Source organism: Silene latifolia, chromosome 1 (assembly GCF_048544455.1).
Source record: "Silene latifolia isolate original U9 population chromosome 1, ASM4854445v1, whole genome shotgun sequence".
Taxonomy (NCBI): Eukaryota; Viridiplantae; Streptophyta; class Magnoliopsida; order Caryophyllales; family Caryophyllaceae; genus Silene; species Silene latifolia.
This window is the reverse complement of record NC_133526.1, coordinates 33,774,931-33,798,467: the sequence shown is the minus strand read 5'-3', so window position 1 is coordinate 33,798,467 and position 23,537 is coordinate 33,774,931. Positions and strand designations below refer to the sequence as shown.

Sequence of the window (23,537 nt, the reverse complement as noted above, 5' to 3'; positions counted from 1 at the left end):
TGTTGAATGTATTTTGTTAATGTGTTTGTTTTGAAATAAGTTGCTGGAAAATTCTGAAGATTATATGGAGGGAGTTTAATCTGGGTTTTAGGTAGTGTGGGGTAGTTAATTGGTAATGGGAGATTGTGGATTGTAGATTGTGGATTGTGGAGGCAGTAGTGGTAATTTGGTAGGAAGAGTGGGAGATTATTTGATAATCTGAATTTTAATTTAATTACTTAATTAATAATCTGTGATTTTAATTTTAATTTAATTACTTTAATTTCATTAATAATTATTGTTAATCATCAATATCATTATTGTGTATGTTTTTTCAATGAACTATAGTATTAATATGAATATTCTGAATAATTTTAATTAAATTTGTAATTTTAATTTAATTGCTTAGTTTACTTAAATTTAATTAATAATTAATGTTGATGATTAATATCATTGTTGTGTATGTATTTTCACAGAATTACAGTATTAATATTAATATAGTACGATTTTTATTGTGTTGCAGTTTTGGACATTCTGAGATTTTATAAACGTTTATATTGATGATGAATGGGGGACATTCTGAGATTTTATAAAAGATGGAAGCTTGGAGGTAGGTATGATTACTATTGGCAGCTAACTAAAATGCCACCCCACAAAAAGTGGTATGGCGGCATTTAGTTATTGTTACCGAGTTTTCATTAAATCTCGATGATGAGTGGTATGATACCGATCTGAGAGATCTTTCATAATTTTTCATTTTTGTTTAAATTATTTTATAAAAGATGGAAGCTTGGAGGTAGGTATGATTACTATTGGCAGCTAACTAAAATGCCACCCCACAAAAAGTGGTATGGCGGCATTTAGTTATTGTTACCGAGTTTTCATTAAATCTCGATGATGAGTGGTATGATACCGATCTGAGAGATCTTTCATAATTTTTCATTTTTGTTTAAATTATTTGTTTTCTTTTTATTATTTTTTACATTAATGTTTTTTGTTTCTCGTTTTGATGTAAAGCAAAGCAAATTGGAATCAAAGGTCGTCCACATTTGATGAATGTAGCGGATTGTAATTTGTATATCTGCCTCTAATACTTTATGATTTTTCGATTATGATTTTTCGATTTTATTTATTTATTTTGTAATATTTTATTTTGTAGTAATGTAATTTTATTTAATTTTTTTATTTTAGAGTCTATTGTTTTTGTATTAGCAGCCGGAATCATTAGACGTGATTTCGACCGATCAGCACCAAATATATGAATAAATAACAGCTAAACAACTTTTTAATCGATTTTGGATTTAGATATTTTCGTCAGAATTATTTACACGGAATAAATAACAACTAAACAACTTTTTTCAAGACGGAAATTAACAGCAAAAGATTAGCAAATATGGAGAGAGAGTAATTAAATCCCAAAACTTTAGTAGGGGCCCACCAATGCTGATTTTAAGCAGCCAATAGAAATCCAGGAAAGAACCCAGCTTTTATACTAGTTAGATACGAGCAAATATAAAGAAAAGATTGGAACATAAAAAATATTTTGTAACATTTATGATGTATTACTGTATCGACATAGGGTTATAAGTCGTGAATTTGTGATGCTCATAAAAAACAATGATGGTAAGATAAGATTATATTATAACTTAGGACAAGCTATTACACTACTACAGATACAGCCTATAACAACGGGTAAAAACCGTTGTAAAATAAAAAAGCGGACGTTGTTAAAGCGGCCGTTGTAGAAGGTATTTACAACGGTTTGCTTATTTAGTGGAACCGTTGTCTAAATTATTCACAACGGTTAAAAGCCGTTGTTATTGGATGCTCTCCGTTGTGGAAAGTGTTTCAAAATTTTGGAGGGAATTATATAACAACGGTTGTCGTATGTATAACCGTTGTTGTAACTTTCCCTCCAAAATTGTGAAGTCTTTTGACAACGGGTTTATGTTACATACCCGTTGTTGAAATTGTTAGTAACAACGGTTCTTTGTTTAATACCCGTTGTTGTAATTTTACCTCCAAAATTGTGAATACTTTTAACAACGGTTCTTTGATTAAAACCTGTTGTTGAATATTATGCGCGGGTATTTGTAAATGTCATTCACAACGGTGTTAGTTTTATTAACCGTTGTGAAAGGTATTCACAACGGGTTTTTTTTAGTAACCGTTTTTATTACGTACACCTAATGTTCTGAAAAATTAAATTTGTTTCATGCCATTCAAAAACCTGCATATATCAAAGACACCATATACCAAAGACAAAGATAAATCATATTTGGGTTCATCGAACTCAATAGATTCAATTCAACCACAATAAAGAACATCATATATATATATATATATATATATATATATATATATATATATATATATATATATATATATATATATATATATATATATATATATATATATATATAATTACAAGGAGTTGAATTTACATGAACTAATTAATCATTCCCTAACTTCAACAAAAAAATTACTAATAAGCTGATCTAAACTGTGAGTATAGTATCATGCATTTCTATCTATATATATTCTAAGACGTAGTTGCCCCACATGTCTCTTACCTCGTCTATATCTATACTTGAGTATTGCTCAATCTGTTGATTGGTTGATTACATACTGCGGAAAAAACAAAGAGAATACATTATGGTATATATAGCAGCAAGCAAGACAACATTAGCAACATCATGGTATATATAGCAGCAATTGCAAGACAACATTAGCTCTAATTTAAAAAAAAGTAATAAACACATGTTTAAATTATTACTAACCCTTTCTGGAATAACGAGATATCTTCGCCTAATAATCTCCAACATGAACCGACAAGCGTAGTATCCACATTGTATACTATCGGGTGGCGAGGGGCCTATTATTACATAAAAAAAACAGACGAGAGAAGGCTCACATCAGAATCTTGAACTTTAGGTATTGTATTAGTATTAAACACAGATTTTGCACTTAATGTTATTGTATTTGAGCACGTACCCCTGTTATCGTAATAAAATCAGGGCCAACATCGAGAATCGTTCGTGGGTTGATCCTCCTCGTTTTTTCTCTTTTCTTCTTAAAGGCCCTTTTTTTAAAAAATAAAAAAGGAGGCAGAAACTAATTTTTTAGGGGCAAAAATATGAACGAGCTTTTTTCTATAAATAAAAATTGAAAATGTTATTATAAATAAATCAGTATTATAAACTTACATTTTAATCAAGTGCTTAAAAGTCTCGCTTGGTTGATGATGTAAAGAGTCCAACCAGAAAACTTTTTCTTTGTCGGCATGATGGCCGCTAGCACCCAATGAGTCCTACATCAAGAGACATCATCATTATTAACAAGTACATATATTAGTTATGAAAATGCAATTGTAGGGGAAACGTAATATTAATTTGTTTATTACCCTTTTTCATTATAAGCGCCAAAAATCAGCTTCTTGGTTGTCGTCAATTCTTTGAGCAATATAATCTACCCGTTGTTCGAACGAGAAATCCGGAATAAATAAAGATAAAACATAGGGGCACAGGAATCCGTATTGATCAGATGGAATATTCTTCTCGGGGATCACTCTCAATTGCAATATCCTACATTATTACGGTATTAATTCCGGTATTTAAAACACTATCTACCTAGTAGTCAGAATATTAGACTATGAAATTATTTATTAAGAAACTTACTTCATCCAAACAAATATGTGTGCTATATCAATCTGGTCTAGTCCAGCCCATACGGCTAGCAGATCCCATGATATAAGCGCTTGGCACTCAGCCCCTAGAATATCCTCCTCGAGCGGAATAATTATCAGTTGCTCGGAGGCTATGCGATGGCCAGCCTCCTCATACAGTCTCATCATCGTCCCCGTTCTTACTTTTTGCATGTAATCCTTCCCTTTATATTGTGTGGAGTTTATACTCCTAACTTTCACGACCGGGAAAGAATGAGTCTTTGATGTGGTGCTACTACCACCAGCCTACACATGTAGTATAGATAATTAAAATAATAAAAAATCCAAAGGTAACATATCCTAGTTGGAGTAATAAAAATAAAAGCGTACTTAATTAAATACCTCGTCAACCTGCTCTTTCAATGATGAGGTAGTAGTAGCGAGTAAGACGGGGACTTAGGCTTATCGGTCTTTTTGTCCCCTACACAAAATTACCATGCTTTTTATAAATACAGACAAAATATAAATAAAGGGGCGAGGTTAATTTTTAAAAAAATGGAGAAGTTAATTAAATACATACCTCATCAAGTTGTTGTGAAGTCGAGGTCGTTGGCATGTCTGTGGACTTAGGCTTATCCGCCAAAGCCGCCTTTTTTGTTCTCTACAAAAAAAAATAACATATAAATTTAACATATAAAAACATTCAACAATTAAAAATGTAACACATATATATATATATAAAGGTATTTCTTCTAACCCCATTTGCTTTCCATTTGCTCGGGCGGAGGCGGCGGAGATATCTTCGCCAAGTAGATGTGAGTATCAGGCCATTGGATGAAACTTCCAAGCGCATCTCCCAGAATGGTAATGTCGTCACGAACTGGGACAGGCAGTGGAAATTTTTCATGGCCTGGATTGACTGTAGTTATCTCTACTATTCTATGATTCGGCAAAAGTTTTTCGCCATGAACTACGATTTCATTGCTGCGATGATTTGTTTTCTACGAGACCCCGCCAACACGCACGGGTGGCTTTTCGATTCTATTAGGTCGGCAAGAATAAGCGGCCTCTTGTTTACGGCCGAAGAATATACACATACATACATTATTATATCTTTGCAAAAACGCTTCAACATTCAAAAGATTTTGCAAAAACGCTTTCTGTCTCGGGCCGATTTTTGCACAAACTTCAGCATTCATATAAATTTAACTAATTAAACACTTCATGCATACCTTCATCGAAAACAGGGAACCGACTTGAAGGGGATGTATCTTTGTTTTCCATCACCGTCTTCTCATCAAGTTGCATCTCCTTTTCGGACCCATTATTTACCTAATAAAATTAACCAATTCAATGGCACCATGTCGAAGTTGGCGGTGAACACACCCCCGATCTTACCCAAAAAAAAAAAAAACAAAAGAAAAATAAGGAAGTATTAGGTACCTGATCGGCTTTAGTTGTTACAACTTGAAGCATTATTAGTACCGATCTTTCGAATCTCGTTGACCGATACTTCCTTCTCATGTATTGCCAAGGTAGTAGCGGCCTCTTCACCAATCTGTTGTACCTTATTATTACCCCCTTTAGAAATGACATCCTCCATCATCTTCACTTCTTCTTGGAAAGCTTACCTCCAAAGCATTCAGCTTTAGTAGTACGGATGCCATTAATCAAGTCGCTTGCCAAGAATGTAATGTGTCAGCAATTTTTATCCCAACAATAACATGTGAATTGAACTTAAATGAAAATAATAGAATAAATGTTACCATGTCAGCGTTCTCAGACTTAGTCTTCCTTTTCTTCTTTATCTGGGCAGTTTTCCCATAATATTTCGTTACTCCAACCTGTAACGGGACGCCCCTCAAACGACCTGGATGTTCGGGTCGGCCGATCGCTCTAGCAAGAACGTCATTACGACCACTGGGAGTGAATTTCCCTTCTTCTACCTCTTTCAATACGTTATCCTATAATATATTAAATAAACTTCAAATTATATTTGTGACTAAAATAATAAAGTTAGTAATGAACTCGTCTTAATAAAATAATGCTTACTATGTTGGCCAAAACTTCCTCATCGTATTTGTCATGCGACGACCGGGATCCTTTAGGCGTGTGCCCATGTTTATAAGTTACATGCCGATCTACCTCTTTCACTCCCTTTGCCACCTACACATTAACATGGTAACATTTATACACGTAAATGTGTATCAATGCAAGTCCAAGTGTGATTAAAAAAATAAAGTCTCACAGGGCAATAATGCATGCTACTTACGAGGTCCTCTTCTATCTTTCTGTAACCGCCTCGAGAGCCATAGAATTTCCCCTTCTTGCATGAAATGTTAGCACGATTTCTTTTGCTAACGGCCTTCAAATAATTATATAAAAGCGCAAGTAGATGAGATAATAAAAAGATTATATAAAGGACTCATTAATTAAAAAAATGATAGGTAAATCGTTAAAAGGCGAGGATATTTAACCTGAAACTTCTCAGTAGTTCTCATCTTTTTGAAAAGATCCCATTCTTCCTGCTTGATGGTGGGACACTTGTTTTCCGGTGGGCTCTTACGCATCTCCCTCGTTGCCTTGTCCACATACAACCAATCCCTAGCAACGCCACACTTCCACTGCCTGTGGACATCCGCTGCCTTATGCATTAAATACTCATCATGGCTTTTATAGGGTATAATAAAGCCTTCCTTTACACGAGCCAAGTATAACTCCGCCAATTTTGGATTCAAAGTTCTAACATCATCTAAATGGATAGGCACAAACTGTCTTGTGCAAGCACCAATCCAACTGGAGAAAAGACCCGCATTTGGACCAGTAGGGAAACCCATCTCACTCCATGTTATTTCGAACGGCTGTTTAGCGGCTATAGCTGCAAGGACTTTCTTGCACTTCGTAGCACCCCTCTCACCAGGCTTATTATCACCAGGCTCATTATTCTTTTGACTTCTTTTACGTTTTTCACCCATGATAATCCTAAAACCCAAATATGAATGATATAGCTGGAAATGAACAACTTAACAACGTACATGCAGAGTATTATCTAAAACCCTAAACCCTAATAGGAATGAAAATTTAAAACAACAGATTGAGCTTCTAAAATCCTAAACCCTGATAAGAGGAGTAAAGTAGATGATGCGGGATGATAAAGATAACAAAGAAAACGAAAAACAAACAGATGCATGAAAAAAGAAACAAGATGATCGTCTTAAAACCCTAATGACGAAACACAAAATTAAAGTGAACATACCTGTTGATGATGATGATAAAGAGAACGAGCAGGATGATAAGGGAAGGCAACGGAATCGGGCCGGAAATCGGGCGACGGCCGGCGACGAGAATGTAAAAAGCGAGGAAGAGAGAAGAATTAACACAGGATACCAATGGTTGGAGTAATAATGTTGTGTGTGTTTGTGTATGGCATCTTTGGATGGGTTTCTATATTAGTTTTTTTTTAAGACAAACTATTAACAACGGGTGCTCAACGAAGAACCGTTGTTATATGTTAATAACAACGGGTCAATAAAAGTAAACCGTTGTCAAAAGTTTATTACAACGGGTAAAATATACCCGTTGTAATATATTTTCACCAAATTTGCGCCAAAATGAAATATGTCAAAAAAATAATTGACAACGGGTAGAGGTACTACACCCGTTGTTGAAAGTATTAACAACGGGTAATTTAAATATAACCGTTGTTATTGTTGAACCTCTTTTTTTTTTAAAAATTACTGTAATTCCATTACCGTCCAAACCTGTAACAATACATACTGCAACATTATTCAGCAATTTCAACACCAGCATCCACATCTAATAATAAGATCAAGAAAATAAGACAACTTACACAAAGCATGCATGCATACTTTGTGTCCCGATGAACTATCTCAGGATCGGGGACGTTTCTTGGATGTCATAGTTTCTTCGTTAACCCAAATACCTTCACCATGGTCATCACGCATATAGATGCTTTCAGTGTCCTCATGATCAGTGTCAACATCGTCGAAATAAGATACAGTGGTAGACTGATCCATTCCCTCAAAAACGACATCCTGATCATCATCATCATTATCGGATGGACTACTCCTTCTTTTCCTTATAGATAGTACAACAGACCACTTCTTATCCATAGGATCGGTGACATAGAACACTTGTTTAGCTTGGGATGCCATTATGAAAGGATCATCCTTATTATTGCCAACCTTACCCAGATTGACCAACGTAAATCCCATCTTATCCTTTCGGACACAATGGATGTTGTTATCAACTTGATTACATCGAAACAAAGGCATTGTGAAATCAATGTAATCTAGTACCAATATTTCTTGAATAACACCATAATAAAGGCATTTTCCCCAAATAGGCTTTTTATCTTTTGAAGTAGCAAAGTGCATTGCCTCAAATTCAGAACTCACACCACTATTTTGCATTGTGCTCACCTCATCTTGCTCGCGGGTGTAAAAAGTATATCCATTAATGGCAAAACTGTTGTAAAAGGTGACCCTGGCATTTGGACCTAAACCAAGACGTAGTAACCTAGGAGAGATGTCATCACCGGTTTGATCAAGTACACTTTGTAAGACAATATTCCTAAACCACTCGGAAACGTCTTCGTATGCTCGTTCGCAATCCACTTCTCGGTCTTGTTTTGGTGATCGTATTTGAGCTCATCTTTGTGTTGTTGAATATAAGGTTGCATCTCATCTTCGTTGTTTAGCACATACATGTGTGCTAAATGCAACATTTCACGTGTCACAATTTTTTCAACCCGGCCCCTAATACCTTTTCCGGTCATCCAGTCACTATGACGATTCTTAGGAACGCCAATCAACTCCTCAGGGGAGAGATGAGCGTAACAATATGAAAGAGCTTCGTCTAAAATAGCGCGTTCAGCAATACAACCTTCCGGACGATACCGATTAGATGTATAGTCCTTGTAGACTTTCATCAATCTTTCGAAAGGATACTGGTATCTCAAGTACACGGGCCCAAGGTACAAAATCTCCCTAACCAAGTGAATGGTCAGATGAATCATGATAGTGAAAAAGGGTGGAAAATACATTTCCAATCGACAAAGAGAGGTTACAACGAGGTCCGCAATGAATCCGCGTCATCGGGATCGATGACTTTTCGCATATGGACTGGAAGAAGAGACAGAATCTAGTTATAGCATATCTTACCTTTTCAGGTAAAATGGAACGAATAGCCACAGGTAGTAATTGTTGCATCAAAGTGTGACAATCATGTGACTTTAACCCGGTGAGTTTTAGGTCTTGCATCGACACTAGGCTTTTGATGTTCGACGAATAACTATGTGGCACTTTAATTCCATTCAAGCATGCAGAGAACTCTTTTCTCTCATTCCGTGAAAGGGTAAAAGCCGCTGGCGGTAAAAATGTACGATTACCTCTCTTCTGTGGTGCCAACTCTAGCCTAATACCCATCATTTTCATATCTTCCCTAGCTGCGGCGTTATCCTTTGTTTTACCAGGAACATTCAGAAGGGTATTGATAATATTATCACAGACATTTTTCTCAATGTGCATGAAATCGAGGCAATGCGACCTCCGGTCGGCCAATATGGAAGTTTATCAAAAAATATGGATCTTTTCTTATACCCACGAGTAGACAATTTAGAGCTGCTCTTCTTCCCATAATCTATCTCAATATGCTTTACTTTCTGATAAACTTCATGCCCACTCAAAATTCTAGGAGGTTGACGAAGTTCTTGTCTTCCATTGAATGCTTTCAGCATCTTGCGATAACAATGGTCATGAGACAAGAACCTCCTATTTCCCATATACACATACTTACGAGAAGACTTCAAGTATTCAGACTCGATATCCTCCCCACACAATGGACAAGCCTCTTTCCCATGAACTGTGTGCCCAGAAAGGTCGCCATAAGCCGGATAGTCAGATATTGTACACAATAACATCGCTCTCAAATTGAAAGTTTCGTTCTTATATGCATCAAATACTTCTATCCCACTATCCCACAACAATCGCAAATCATCTAGAAGAGGTTCCAAATATACATCTATATCATTTCCAGGTTGTTTAGGGCCGGAAATTAACAACGACAACATCAAATACTTTCTTTTCATGCACACATATGGAGGTAAGTTATAAATAGCCAACACTACGGCCAAGTACTATGTTGGCTACTCATGTTTCCGTGTGGGTTCATTCCATCATGGACAGCGCTAGACGTAAGTTTCTAGGTTCATTGCCGAACTCGGGATACTTATCGTCGAACGATTTCCATTGCTTACCATCTGCCGGGTGTCTTAGCTTTCCATCATTTATTCTTCTGGTTTCATGCCAAGTTAACATTTTTGCATCATCGGGATTCGCATAAATCCTTATGACTCTTGGTATCAATGGAAAATACCACAACACCTTAGCCGGGATCCCTTCCTTATCCTTATAACGCCACTCCAAACATTTAGGGCAATTGGTTAAGTTTTGATATAATTCCGATACAATATGCAATCATTTGGACATGCATGTATTTTCTCATATTTCATACCCACTCCTCTTATTAGTTTTTTCGCCTCATATGTCTTAACGGGTAGAACATTACCATCAGAAAGCAACTCCTTTATCAAGGCTAAAAAACTAGTGAAACACGTGTCACTCACCCCATTTGCCCCCTTGATATTATACAACTTCACCACAGCCGACATTTTTGTGAACTTACAACCAGGATAAAGAGGTGCTTGGACTCACACAACTTCTCATACATGTTGTTAAGGTCATCCCAATTACTAGTGTCATCACCTACATCTTCAAAAGCAATGGACTCATCATCATTCTCTTCATTATTTATAGACCCAACATTCAACTTCTCTACTTCCAACTCTTCCAACTCAAAAAACTCAGCAAACTCAGGATCATCAGTTAGCCTTTCGTGTACCTCAACATCATCTTCTTCAGAGTTATTCTCTTCCTCTAATGATTCCCCATGAAAAATCCAAAGTGTATAGGATCGACTAAATCTCCACTTTTCTAGGTGTATTTTAACATCCGGAAAAGCCATATAGCTAATATTACCACATCTTTCACAAGGACATGCAATACTAGAAGAACCTTTCAAATTGTTCGAAACGAATTCATAAAATTCAGCTAAACCATCCTTGTAGGTGCGGTCACTCATATTTGCATCAATCATCCAAGTTCGAGTCATTATTCTACATTCGTAATAATAGGCAACTAATTGAGAAAATACAATAATAAGCAAACAAATAAACGAAATTCAGGAAAGCAATTAAGCTAAATTATCAACAAATTAGATAATAACCCAAAAAATCCTATATCTAGTTATAATAAGCGTTGCTAAGAAACATATATATACCTGATTGATAAACACGCGCGATGAGGGAGAGAAGACGTGACAACAGTGACGGAGATGAAGACAGAGAGACGATCAGGGAGGAATGGAGGATGATATAGTAGCAGTATTAGCTTGTGTTTGTGTTTGTAGCGTATAGCAGAATAAAGCAATATGTTGTTCTTAAGATTTTCATAATATTAATAACAACGGTTATTGAGTCTACAACCGTTGTTAAAACGTATTAAAAACGGGTTCTAATATAACCGTTGTGATTACTTTTCACTAATTTGGCGCCAAACCATTAACAACGGTTAAAATTTAACCGTTGTTATTAGTTTTTTCATTAACAACGGTTGTTTAAGTATGACCCGTTGTTAAAACCAATAACAACGGTTAACAACACATAACCGTTGTCATTAAGTTTGGTAAAATTCGCGGAATAAATTCTACAAAGTGTTTTGATGATTTTCGTGAATAAGCGTTGTTAAAGGGCCGTTGTGGTTGCCTGTATTTGTAGTAGTGTTACCTAGGTACTATGTACTCCCTCTCATCCACTCCAAAGGTAATATGAACCCGCTTTTTGTGAGAGGAAAAGTGAGTCCATGTTACATTTGGAGTGGATGGGAGGAAGTATATAATATTGGGTGGGTGTAGCATATTATACTAACGTAACGACATAGAAATTTTATTTTCAATTTTCTATTCTACTTATATTATGCTTAGTTATTTACTAAAAATGTTCTCAATTATAATACTCTCTCCAATTCTTTAGGATTGCTTTATTTCCTACTTAATTGCGTCACTTTAATTTGATGTTAAGATGGTGAGACTCACCATCTACTCGCACAATTTGATTCCTTGATGTTTTTGCAAAAATTAAATGGAGCAATTCGTAATAAGAATCAAATGGAGTACTATCGTTGGTTTGGTGTATAGTGAATAGTAAATGTGGTATACCCGACATATCAAAATTTCTCATAATTTCTATTTGGACTCCGATCTATAACTAATTACACCCTCTGTCAGGATCATTACATTATGTTTAGGCACAATTGTCAAACAACATGCACTCTTTAACCTTTCTTTTAAGGGAGGGTGTGGTCAGCAGAGGTAATAGAGCAAGGGTTTAGGAATCCTTTCAAGGATTCTGAATTACTATCGGGAAATAATTGGTAATTTTATTTGTTAATAGAAGTGTGAGTAAACAAACACCAACCGTCAATCACCCGTTTAAACTATTATAAACAACATACAGAAGTATAAATGTCCTCGTTGCACCTTATCTTAGTTGAACCCTTGAATTTTCTTAGCCAGATTACCGACTTATAATCACAAGCTTGCCTTGGTATTACTTGTAGCACAGTGCAGACAGTGCTCATCACAGATTAAAAGTAAATGGTGGTAGTGTTAAGTTATAAGACCATTGACTGGGTCTGGGCTCAGCCATAACTTAAAGTTTTCATTGAAATTGTATTCTCATTAGATATCAGAGCCAGCTGCAGTGTGACCAAAAGGTCATAGATTTAAATCCTGAGAACCTTCAAACTTATTACAAGTAGAATTTAAGCATTCGAGTGAGGGAGCGTGTTAAAGTATAAGATCATGATCACGGCTTATTTCAGTTCAGATGATCTTCTCAAAGGTAGCTTAGCCAGCTGTTTTCCAAACCCTACAAAGTGCACCTTGGTTTCACATTCCCAATTTTCCCATCACATTTAAAATTCAATATCACTAATCCGGTAATCCTAAAACTATTGGCCAGAGTATGCTTAATTGTAGAGTTGTTACATCGTAATTTTTTGTTATATATTCAAATTATCATCTATAATTCAATTTATTTGAATGATTAGTAATTGAGGAAATTAGATTTATAATTTTCTTATATTCCTATGTATCAGTGTATATTATGCAAACATTGTGGCATTAAAAATCAAGGGTGTTGATTTTCGCAGTACAATTTTACTCAATACAGTACGTCTTTTTCAATATTGTCTCTCCCATTTCCCTTTCTCACCGCCAGCGAATCGCCGGCCGGCAATAGCACATTTCACTCGCTGGATTAGCCATCCCCTAAAACCACACCGGTACAGTCCAATTAATTGTTGAATTTCAATTATTGAATATTGCAGTGGAAGGAGAAGCAAACATAATAAAAATCCAATACTAATTTCATGTATAATTTCTAATTAACGATCCAAAAACGTATATTCGAATTATAATACATAAAGGAAGAAATATGATTGGTTTAGGTCTTTAGGAGGCTTTATGGTTGAAATTTGATAGACTTTAATTAATTGGGTGTTCATGATACAAAGGTATGCAAATGGGAAATTAATTCAAAAATGTACTGAATGGAGTAAAATGTGTAATGCAAAAATAAACTCAATAAATCAAAAGTACAAGTAAACTGCAAAATTAAATTACAATAATATATTAAAAGTCCTGCACAAGAATTGATGTTTTTGATTATGTTCATTCTAACAGATCCTCTTGCTAAGGTTGATATTAGGCTTCAAATTATTGTTTACAAGGAAAAGATTTTGCAACTTGGGCTTTGATTTATGTGAGGCAATTGAATTTGAATACACAGATTAAATGTCAAATTCTTTGGATTGCCAAGTCAATTTTTTTTTGTTGGGTCCAACAATTTCACAACCTACGCTCTACGAAAAATGTGAACGGGTCTGTTTGCCCTGTATTTGTTTCGAGCATCGAATCAAATCGCATATCAAATGTCTAGGTGCAGTATCCAGGTCCATGACCCGTCTTTTCTCCCGTCAGCCTGCCTGAAGATTTTCACCTCTCCGTGTGTATGTTGGCAAAAAATGGCCAACTATCCGTAACAAATGACACCAAGTGCCTATAGGCACGATACAAGTCATCATCGCCTCCGATCACCATCATGCCATCGCCGATTGCCACCAGCACCTTGCCAATTATGATCCCGAAAACCAGGTAAATTTTGGTTTCTACTAGGTCTATCAGGCGGTGGCCCATGACCATATCCCCCAAAACTTCTTTGATCTGGATAACTCCGGCCATGCCCATATTGATGTTCGGGGTGATACATACCCGGGCCAGGACTACGTTCCGGACTCCATGACTCATACCCACCTGTCTGACCACCCGGGTAAAACTCATTCCTCTCCCTCGTGAATCCCTGTCGCATAGGCGGATCAGGTCCCCTCGTGATAGGATTATAAGTATTTTGAGAAGAGAGAGAATTGTGCGGCAAACCATGATGCCTAGCTTTTGTCATTCTCATATTGTTATCTTCAGGAAATTCCTGAAACCCTGACAGATGTGATAGCTGTGAATGCACTTGATGATAATTTGCCGGAGTTTGGGTATGCATTGCGAGTTGATTCTCAGTTATGAGGTTATGAGAAGAAAATTGCGATAATGGCGGAGTTACAGTAGCTGCTGCAAACGGAGATTGCAAGTTGGTGTTACTTTGAGGCCTGCCTGATACAGTGACAGCTGTGGCAACTACGGGAGTAGTGTGCCGGGAAAATGGATTGTTTGTAGTCTCTAATGTCCATCCATTCTGCAAATCAAAGCAAAAAGATTGAATGTGTGAACAGAATATTACTAATGTTAGCATTTTATAAAACGTCTGCATCAATCAAGACATTAAAACCTGCCAACGACGAATACTGCACTCGGGTTCAGGGTCAATACCAAGTTTTAGCAGGTGGTTTAAGACAGCTAGTTAACTATGAATGATGCCTTACTCTTATTAAACTAAGTTGAATTTCTTGTAATGGCAGGGTATAAATTTCAGTCGGAGCAGAATTTAAGTTTTAACTATCGCTCTCTGAAAACTGAAAACCCGCAACATTCACACCAGCTCCCCTCACATGACACACAGACCATCTCCGACAAATCATCATAGAAATTACGTCATCAATGGCAGCTATTCACAATAAGAGAAATACTTGTAGTTTACTGAGTTATTTTTACTTTCATTATATTTCAAACTAAGAGAATGTTACTATGCAAGTGATCTCGTCTCCGTCGGAAATGAAAAACAAACTTAACCCTAAACGAAAAAAGAGAAAAAGCTAAAATAACCCGCTAGCTTGACCCGAGAAAAGGCTAGATCCGTCTTCGTCCTCCTTTGGGCTAAAGAGTATTGCTTGGGCATTACCTTTAATTTATAAATTTTTTTTTTTCTTTTTTTTTTTATGGTTTTTAGTTCAGGCATGGGTTTATTTATTTTGGAAGGCTATTCCTTGGTCAAAGACATTTCCAGCTAATATTATAACCACTACCATTTTTGGAATGAAATTTGAGCATTGCAATACGATATCACGCACCGGCCCGGGATTGCTGGAGGGAGTTGGAGAAGGAAGAGAAACTTCAATTCTGCTGGACGGGGTCGGAGATGGAAGGGAAACCTGAACATCTCTTTTCGGAGTAGGAGAAGGAAGTGATACATTTACTTCCTCCTCCGTCGATGGTAACCCTCCGCTAGACTTGAGCATATCAAGGAGTTTTACAGTGTCCTCACTCGACAACCCGCTAGCTTGACCCGAAGTCAAGGCGAATACGAGTTCCGGGTTTTTTAACAACACAGCAAGAAGCTCCAGATCTGGCTCAGCCCCCGCGTTCGAGGAAGTGGAGGCCTGGGTCTCTGAAGGAACCAATGAATTATGAGTATCGGGTATTTGTGGGTCCGAGGTTGCATCGGTACCATCAGTTTCAGGTAACTGTTCAATTGGTATTTCAGGGGTTAAGGTATCATCATAGTCCATCTCAGTGTCCCATGGTTCCTTGGGATTAAGTGGGACCTCTTGGGTTGCACAGTAAAAGGTTTCTTTCTCCCGTCGAGTTCGATTGTTCTGGATTTCAATTTCCTTGCTGTTTTCTCCAGTACCAACTCCCCAATCTGAATGTAATTGAACGTCTGCATTAAACAACAGAACAGATGTTCATTACAATGAAAATATACAGAATTAACATAATCGCGGCTATATGAAGCTAAAAATTATTTTGGCATTAAAGCTTTCATTTTTGTTGATGATGAAGCTTAAAATCAACATACGAAGATAAACATAGAAAGTAAAACTGCTGAAAAGGAAAGAAACCAACAATATATAAACCACAAACTAAGTAATATGCTCGGGACCCGATTAATATCTGAACATCCAGGAACCACTGAAATGAGCCGTACACAGGAACCCAGAGTTCAAATTCATTCATAATTATTTTATTTCCTTTTATCATTATCCTCGTTTGTGTTCTTCAGATTTTTTGTCACTTCAGTTATTACTTCATATGAATTCAGACAACCTCAAGTCCTCAACCCTGCACAATCGGTATAGTTAAACACCAGATATTCCCAAACTGAGAATTTTGCCCATGTCGGCTATTTTAGCTAGAAAAGTGATTGTGGGATAGTACCAAGATCTGGATTTTATCCATCAAACTTCAACCCGTTATCCAACAGAAAAGAAAAGATTAAAATTTCAAATTTATAGCTGTTCTGAGATACAAACTGAACCAGTTATCAAATCCCAGATTACTGACAAGAGATCTGGTGATCGTCGCCTAGCTAGTAGGTGATTTGAGGTCCATTCAGTCCATTTATGCTCTTATTGCCAGAAAAAATTACTCGATTTGATCATTTCCAGATGAAAGCGGATCAATTTTTCTTCTCCGTCATCAATATTTTTGATGCAGCCCAGACAACACATAACAGCAACCCAACATTCAGTAGATAATTAACACTGTACAAAGATTAGGATAATCTATTACCTAACACAATCATATGTTTGGTAAAGTCAATGAGTAGTGATACTCATTAGTTAAGTTTGCAGTCCGTAAATATCAGAATTACGCTTATGACAAAATAAGTACAATCAAAGAGCAACGACAGCTGATTCAGCCATGGAAATTTCTTCAGGAAATAGGCGATAATATCATCTCATCGACTACCTAATTTGGAGGCATCAGCAAGAAACTAAGAAACTGTAATATGGCACCAGTCAGTCACCTGCAACATCATTCAGTCAAGTCTAATGCTTGCGTTTGTTTTCTCTTTCATTTTCTTTCAGTCAATCAGCAGCCGAAAATATTAGCATGAAGTAAAATCAAAGGTACTAATTGATCCATTCCTATACTAATTTGAAGATTGATTTGTTTCTACACCAGACACCTTTATTGATGCATGTACTAATTCTTTCATCACGCGCTAATCGGTATTCCTTCAATTCTTTAGAAATGCGAAATTTGGATTACATCACTTTGGAATTATTACAATTACTTTTGACACAAATTTTAATAGAGCAACTCACTGGTAGAGTTGGTTTATATATGATGGGTAAAACAGGTAGGATGCTTCCTGTGACTAATTGGAGTTCAAATTCTAAGGAATTACGGAGTACTACAATTACTTGTGATACACTGTTGACTGTTGCCAAACCAACAATTGCTGCAATTCCAATAAATTTGGTCCAAAATGAAATGTGTAGTACCCAACGTAAACTTTGCATTTATCATCATACCGAGTGATAAGCATAATCCACCATTAAATCTACCAATGAGCTAAAATTAACAAGACTCACTAGAATTGCAAATTAGGAAATGCAATTGGCTGTTTCAAGTGCTATCACAAGAAATTACATAAGATTGTACTAGTTTTTTCCACAATAACAGCCAGCAACTATACAACAAAATATTTACTGTGAAAATGTTGAGCACCATAAATTCGTGAAAGGATAGTAGATTCCCTGATCTACATGAGATATTTCAACATTAGAATTTATAAAGGAAAAACGAAACCAAGTGCTTGTTTAACATTTGCAGGTTTCTCCAGTAATCAATGTGAGATAACTACCAGAATAAAACGTAGTGTTAGATTATGTTAGTTCAGTGTTTGGTACTCAGAACACTTCAAGAATAGATAATTTGAAATGCAGTAAGGATCCAGCAAATATTTGAAATAAATGTACCTGGTGGTGTCCACCAAGGGATTTGAATCCTCCGACACTTATCCAGAAATGATTCCTTCGGTTCAACATACGGTTTCTTGTTAGAGGGAGGTTCCTTCTGTTCAACATAGGGTTTCTGGTTAGAGGGAGGTTCCTGCTGTTCAACATAGGGTTTCTGGTTTGAGGGAGGTTCCTCTTGTTTAATACTCTTTGGGGGAAGCAACCATGCTTTCTTCTGAGCTTCAAGCTTAGGTCGAAGATAAGCTTCTGATGCTGAAAGGAAATCATTCGTTAGTAAATGTCTTTTAGGTCCTTCAGTTTTTGTTTTGTTGCTCTGCATAAGATGTGCACGCATTTTTGCCTTTTGGATCTCGTCAGCAGTGATGGGCCGTGTTTGACTGACAGGCACTGCTTTTACTTGCGGGCTCTTGCTAGCGGTTTTCTGGCCTGGTTGTTCAACAAGAAGAACCTTTCTCCGCTCTTTGTTATCTATGAATAGTTAAGGAAGGGCCAACAGGATCATCAAAAGGATTGGATATCATACAAGTGAAATGCTATGAAATTAAGGAGTATATGATTGAACTGCCTTTACTGACCCAAATTAAAAGAAATTAGAAAAGATAAAAGGCGAGCACTCATATGATCAATCCCACAGGGAGAATTGTATTACATTGATGACAAAAACCCTGAAAGGATTGTCAGGCAGATAACCAAGCCTTGATCCCTAACTAATTTAATGTGAGCCTGAAAGAAAACCCACAAAGGGAACTCAAATGAATCCCACAGGGAGACTCGTATTACGTTGACGACAAAAACCCCGAAAGATTCTCAGACAGATATAAAAAAAGCCTTAATTCTAACTAATTTGACGTGATCCTGAAAGAAAACCCAACAACAGTGAAATTCCAAGGATACAAGCTGAAGATGTGCCTAAAATGTGCTTCCTATTTGAATCATCAGATGATGCTGTGAGAAGCTTAATGCCTTCCTGAGATTCGAGTTTCCTGGAAATTCCGCAAGTCGGTAAACTAATTATGTGAAAAGTCAGCAGTCAGGTGGAATATTAACTTCTACAATCAATAACCTGATATCATCTGGACATGCGTAAGGAACTAAAGCAGCATCCTGTGAAACAAGAAATGCAGGGAGAAAAAAAAAAACATAAGCAAAGAATGAAACCCTCTAGATCTCAACTAAAAATTTTCAGTCTAGCGTATACTTACAGGGTTATCAAGAGAAGACTGCCAAGAACCGTCACCCATAAGTTCATCAAGCCTGAACAAAATTTATAATATGGTAGCAGATTAGAACAATTGAAACAGTAGATACTTAGATCAACTGAAACAGCCGATAAATATTTCTACATTAAGAGCTTACCTTTGGCTCAGATTTATTTCTTGGTGAGATCCAGTAGTAGTTGTGCCATTAGGTTTTTTCAAGGCTTGACTTTTAGCAAACATTTTGCTCCACTTTGACAATAGAACTCTTGCCCTGTTCGATATGTCTGATCTTCAAATCAGATTAATGTGACTTGTATAAAAGAAAGGCAAAAATTATGAAAAAAACAAACATTCAAAAGAACCAGTTGATTATCAAAGACCAATAGTACACAACATTATTGGGCATACAAAGTTCAAGATAGGATAAAGAAGTGTCAAGAGCCAATAGACTACAAACTACACCTTTGGGGAATCCCTGAGCATCAAATACACACTGGATAACCAACAGACCGATCTTCGTATTACGAATTAAAAAAACATACACAACAATATTCCACAGTGCCTCAGAAGGCAACCTTAACCAACCATATGTTGAAGAATTTGGGGGAAAGAGGAGGGAAAAGGAAGGTAGCGAGTATTGCCTCCAAATCATTCCTTTGTTAGAGGGAAAGAAAATTGTGTTGTAGTAGGGAGTGAGGGATATGAAGGGATCCAATTTCCCTCCTCTCCAGATCGCTCCACCTCTATTTTTGCTACCTATGCTACAATTCACTATAAGATCAGGCATTATAAATTTACAAGATACAATCGTGTCATTAACTGTTATCATTTATAGGCTATGGTTATCTGAAGATCCAACATTTTCTGGAGGCTGATGTTGTCAAAGAAGACCAATAACAAAAAACGACATGTTTGTCCCGGAACTTAATGATAATGCCAGCTATGCAACAATTTATTAGCAAGAACATATTGCAAAAATACAAATATTTCAGGTCCAATGTGAACAAGGAGTTGTCTGGGCACACAGGGAAAACGCTAAAGGCAAAGAACCACACCTGGTACCCTGTAAAACCGTAATCTGTTGACACCTTGCAGTATCACTGACATGTGGACAGGAAGAGCTTTATTCAACGGCAAATGACAAAGAACCTACATGATAACCAGGACAATATGGCACATCAGTCTACACTCTAAGCGCCAAATAAACAAGCTCATCAACAGCATATAAGTATACCTTTAGAATAACAGAAAGAACACTCGTTTGTTCTTCATTGGCAGCCTGGCTTAGCCAGTCATCTAGAATCATAACACCGTCTTTAGACAAAAACCTACAACCATACATAAGGAAGAATTGAGTAAGATGAGAAAACAGGAAGCTCACATTTTGAAACCAAAATAGAATATAGTTAGATTGATTGGCAATCACCATGACAAAACTGAAGGGTTTTCTACCCGCAAAATCCACTCCATCAGTTTCACCTGACCGGAGAAACTTTCTTCCTTAATCATTAAACTGAAAATATTTTCAACAAAATGTTTGTCAAATTCGTCTAATCCTGGAAGAGCTTCATCCTGGTTCGAACAAGAAGGCACTTCCTCGTTAGTGGGAGGGCCAATAGACATCAACGGTACAGGCTCGGTAAGCAACATAGGGCCAGCATCAGCAGATACACTATCCAACAAAGGGTTAGCATCAGCAGATACGCTATCTTGCAGTTCCTTGTTAGTGCTTGCTCTAACAGCCTTCTCCCTAGATACACGGATGATTTTCCGAACCCTAGTTCGCTGACTGGCAAAGTACTCCCTAACCTGTGATTGTAGGATGAAATACATCACTGGTTAATTCAAAGTACCATTCTTAATCATAAACACTTGAAACTCAAAGAAAAAAAAATACCTGTGTGACAGTTAAACCAAATAGAGCACCAATCTCCCGAGACTCCTTTTTGCTAATAGAATCTTTAATAGAAAAAACTGCTTGCATATATTTCACAGCCTTTGGGTTTAATAGATCTCTCGGCCTTTTCCCTATCACAAAGCAGACGTTTCATGTGAGCGCTACTGATAAAGCTTAGACATTTCGCACACTTTGCAACAATTAACAAGAGCTAAATCCTAAACCTAAAGAGTTCCATAATCATAAGCACCAAATGATTAACACAAAACATGTTATCATTAGTGACGGCTATAAAAATCAACAACTATTGGTAGCAATGTAGCAACCGGCTGTCTGAAAAACAACGGAATTATAACACTTCTTCCCCTAATGTACTAAAATCGGACGAAAGACGAGCTTATGCAACAACGAATTACGACAACTTCATCAAAATTCCAGACAACATAGCCGAAAAATTAATGATAAACACAGCATTAAACAAAAATGAAAAAAAGTCTCACCAATTTTAATGGATAGAGCACCAGCTGCCTGCAATTCAACAATGTAAATAATCAATTTAATTACAAAATAAAAGAAATAAAAAGTAAATAATGAATTTAATCAAAAATGAAGAAGAATGTAGGAAGTATACCATTTCTTGAGAGAGAGGATTAACGCCTGTGAGTTTACACTGAGTAACGACGACGTTTCGAAGGTGATCGATCTGCTTATGAAAGAGTTGTTTCTGCGATTCCATGGCGTTTTGCAAGGACGCCATTGAAGCCCCAATTTCGACCTCCGAGGGGTAATCCTTTAGCATCAACTCCATGATTAATTGTAGAGTTATGGAGAATCGAGTTTGATTAATTTGATAGGAGGATTAATTTTGATTGAGATTAAGTTAATTGAATTGAATCAATCTCATGTTGTTGAAAGTAGAAATTAGGGTTCTTAGTTATTTTCGACGGATTTAGGGCAGTTTCTTGCTGCTTGGTTGTTTAACGAACCTAAATCTAAACCAACAATACGAAGGGTTACTTGTTTCGCTTCTATTAGTGGGGAGTAGTTGGTAATGAAATCCAAATTAAAGACCATTACATATTTTTGTGCAAGAGGATTAAACGAATTTACGAATGTAATTGCTCTTTGAAGTAGTTTTTGCCACCACTACTCTTTTTCTTACCCTTCTTCTAACCAAAAAAAAAAAATCACTTCCTCTCAAAATTAATCAATGAGTTTTGAACCAAATTCTACTCAGTTTTTCATATTAATCCAGTAATGAATCTAACGTAGATTAATTATGTATCAATGATCACAAATTCTCATTGAAGACGGCGATATCCGTCACAAGCTTGTGATGGATACCCTTTCCTCTCACAAAATGTCCATTGAAAGGTGAGTGGGAATCACATGGGGGGTGTCTCACCTTATCCCCTCTCCCTTTTTGTGAGAGGTCACAAGCCCGTCACAAGCAAGACTTGTTGATCAATTATATCACATTAAGTAATAGTAATTAATATAGGGTTATGAAAATTAGGGCTACTTGATTATGGGAAAAGATGGTAGGGGATGAGGCAAGGGTTCGTGTCGTGGCCGATGTGCAAGGAGGCAAGGGAGTGGCGGGGATAGTGGAATTTGGGTGGGTCTATGAGGTGTGTTGAAAGTCACCCGACCCACAAAACTAGAATAGTTATAGAAAACCATATATGTACCTCCCGTAAACAAAATTCTCATACTTCCTACAATATATTCATTTTACGCATGATGATGATTGAGCTCAACTTGTATCCATAAATGTACATTGTTGATGTAAGAGACTCTCATTGAATATTCGAAAAAAAAGGTTTCGAAAATGTTTTTATCATGTTTTAATTACATTTTTGTTTTGACGTAAACAACAATTTGGCTTGTGCGGGGAAATAACTAAATTTGGCAAAACTGGCGAATCCAAAAAAACAACCTAAATATGGTTGACACCCAAACTAAGGACCCAAGTTTGACCAATAACCCGAATTCACCCGACCCAATGCAACTAACCTGAATATTTGTTGTTGCACATTTAATCATGGATAACTTGATAATAACATACTCGAAACCCGAAACAACTCGACCCGAATACTTGAAAATGGGAAAGGACTAGGCTGAACTAATCCGATTTGCTTGGCCCTTTGAAAAGGTTTAATACGAATAATGTATCTATATATATAGTCGACAACGGATTTTGTTGTTAACGCTACCCCATTAAAGACAACTTTTAAGTGGGAAAAGAAGGAATCTAACTTAGTCCCTACAAATCTAGAGGTATGCGCCTGTGATAGTACGTACACGTCGAAATGTGGTGAGACTCACAGTTGTAGCTATCGGCACTATTTAAAAGAGATTGATTTTTAAATCGTCGATATCGAGGCCTCTTTAAATCTCTTCTTAAGAAGGTCATGAATTCATGTCTCTAAAACTTCGAGTATAGTCGACAAAAGTTGGTCCGACCCTAAAACACTGCTTAAATTAACCTTGATAGAAGTCCC

The 23,537-nt window shown here is 36.6% G+C and overlaps 1 protein-coding gene across 1 annotated transcript; it reads right to left on the bottom strand.

The window, feature by feature from the left end:
* Positions 1-13,378: 13,378 nt before the first annotated feature.
* LOC141602804 (homeobox protein LUMINIDEPENDENS) lies at positions 13,379-22,134 on the bottom strand. The gene is made up of 13 exons (XM_074422858.1): positions 21,665-22,134; positions 21,534-21,561; positions 21,034-21,164; positions 20,563-20,945; positions 20,371-20,464; positions 20,192-20,285; positions 19,294-19,420; positions 19,140-19,191; positions 19,001-19,041; positions 18,832-18,920; positions 17,938-18,405; positions 15,301-15,890; positions 13,379-14,528 (listed from the first exon to the last, which is right to left on the bottom strand). Exons 1-13 carry the CDS (start codon positions 21,839-21,841, stop codon positions 13,863-13,865), a joined length of 2,940 nt encoding a protein of 979 aa, XP_074278959.1. The 5' UTR covers positions 21,842-22,134; the 3' UTR covers positions 13,379-13,862.
* Between the last annotated feature and the right edge of the window lie 1,403 nt (positions 22,135-23,537).

Excerpts from the sequence above, each read along its gene's own strand:
- LOC141602804 (XM_074422858.1), bottom strand. The coding sequence starts at position 21,841 with ATGGAGTTGATGCTAAAGGATTACCCCTCGGAGGTCGAAATTGGGGCT. Across the intron at positions 20,946-21,033 it reads TTGGTTTAACTGTCACACAG|GTTAGGGAGTACTTTGCCAG; the intron begins GTATTTTTTTTT and ends CTACAATCACAG. Across the intron at positions 19,192-19,293 it reads GAAATAAATCTGAGCCAAAG|GCTTGATGAACTTATGGGTG; the intron begins GTAAGCTCTTAA and ends AATTTTGTTCAG.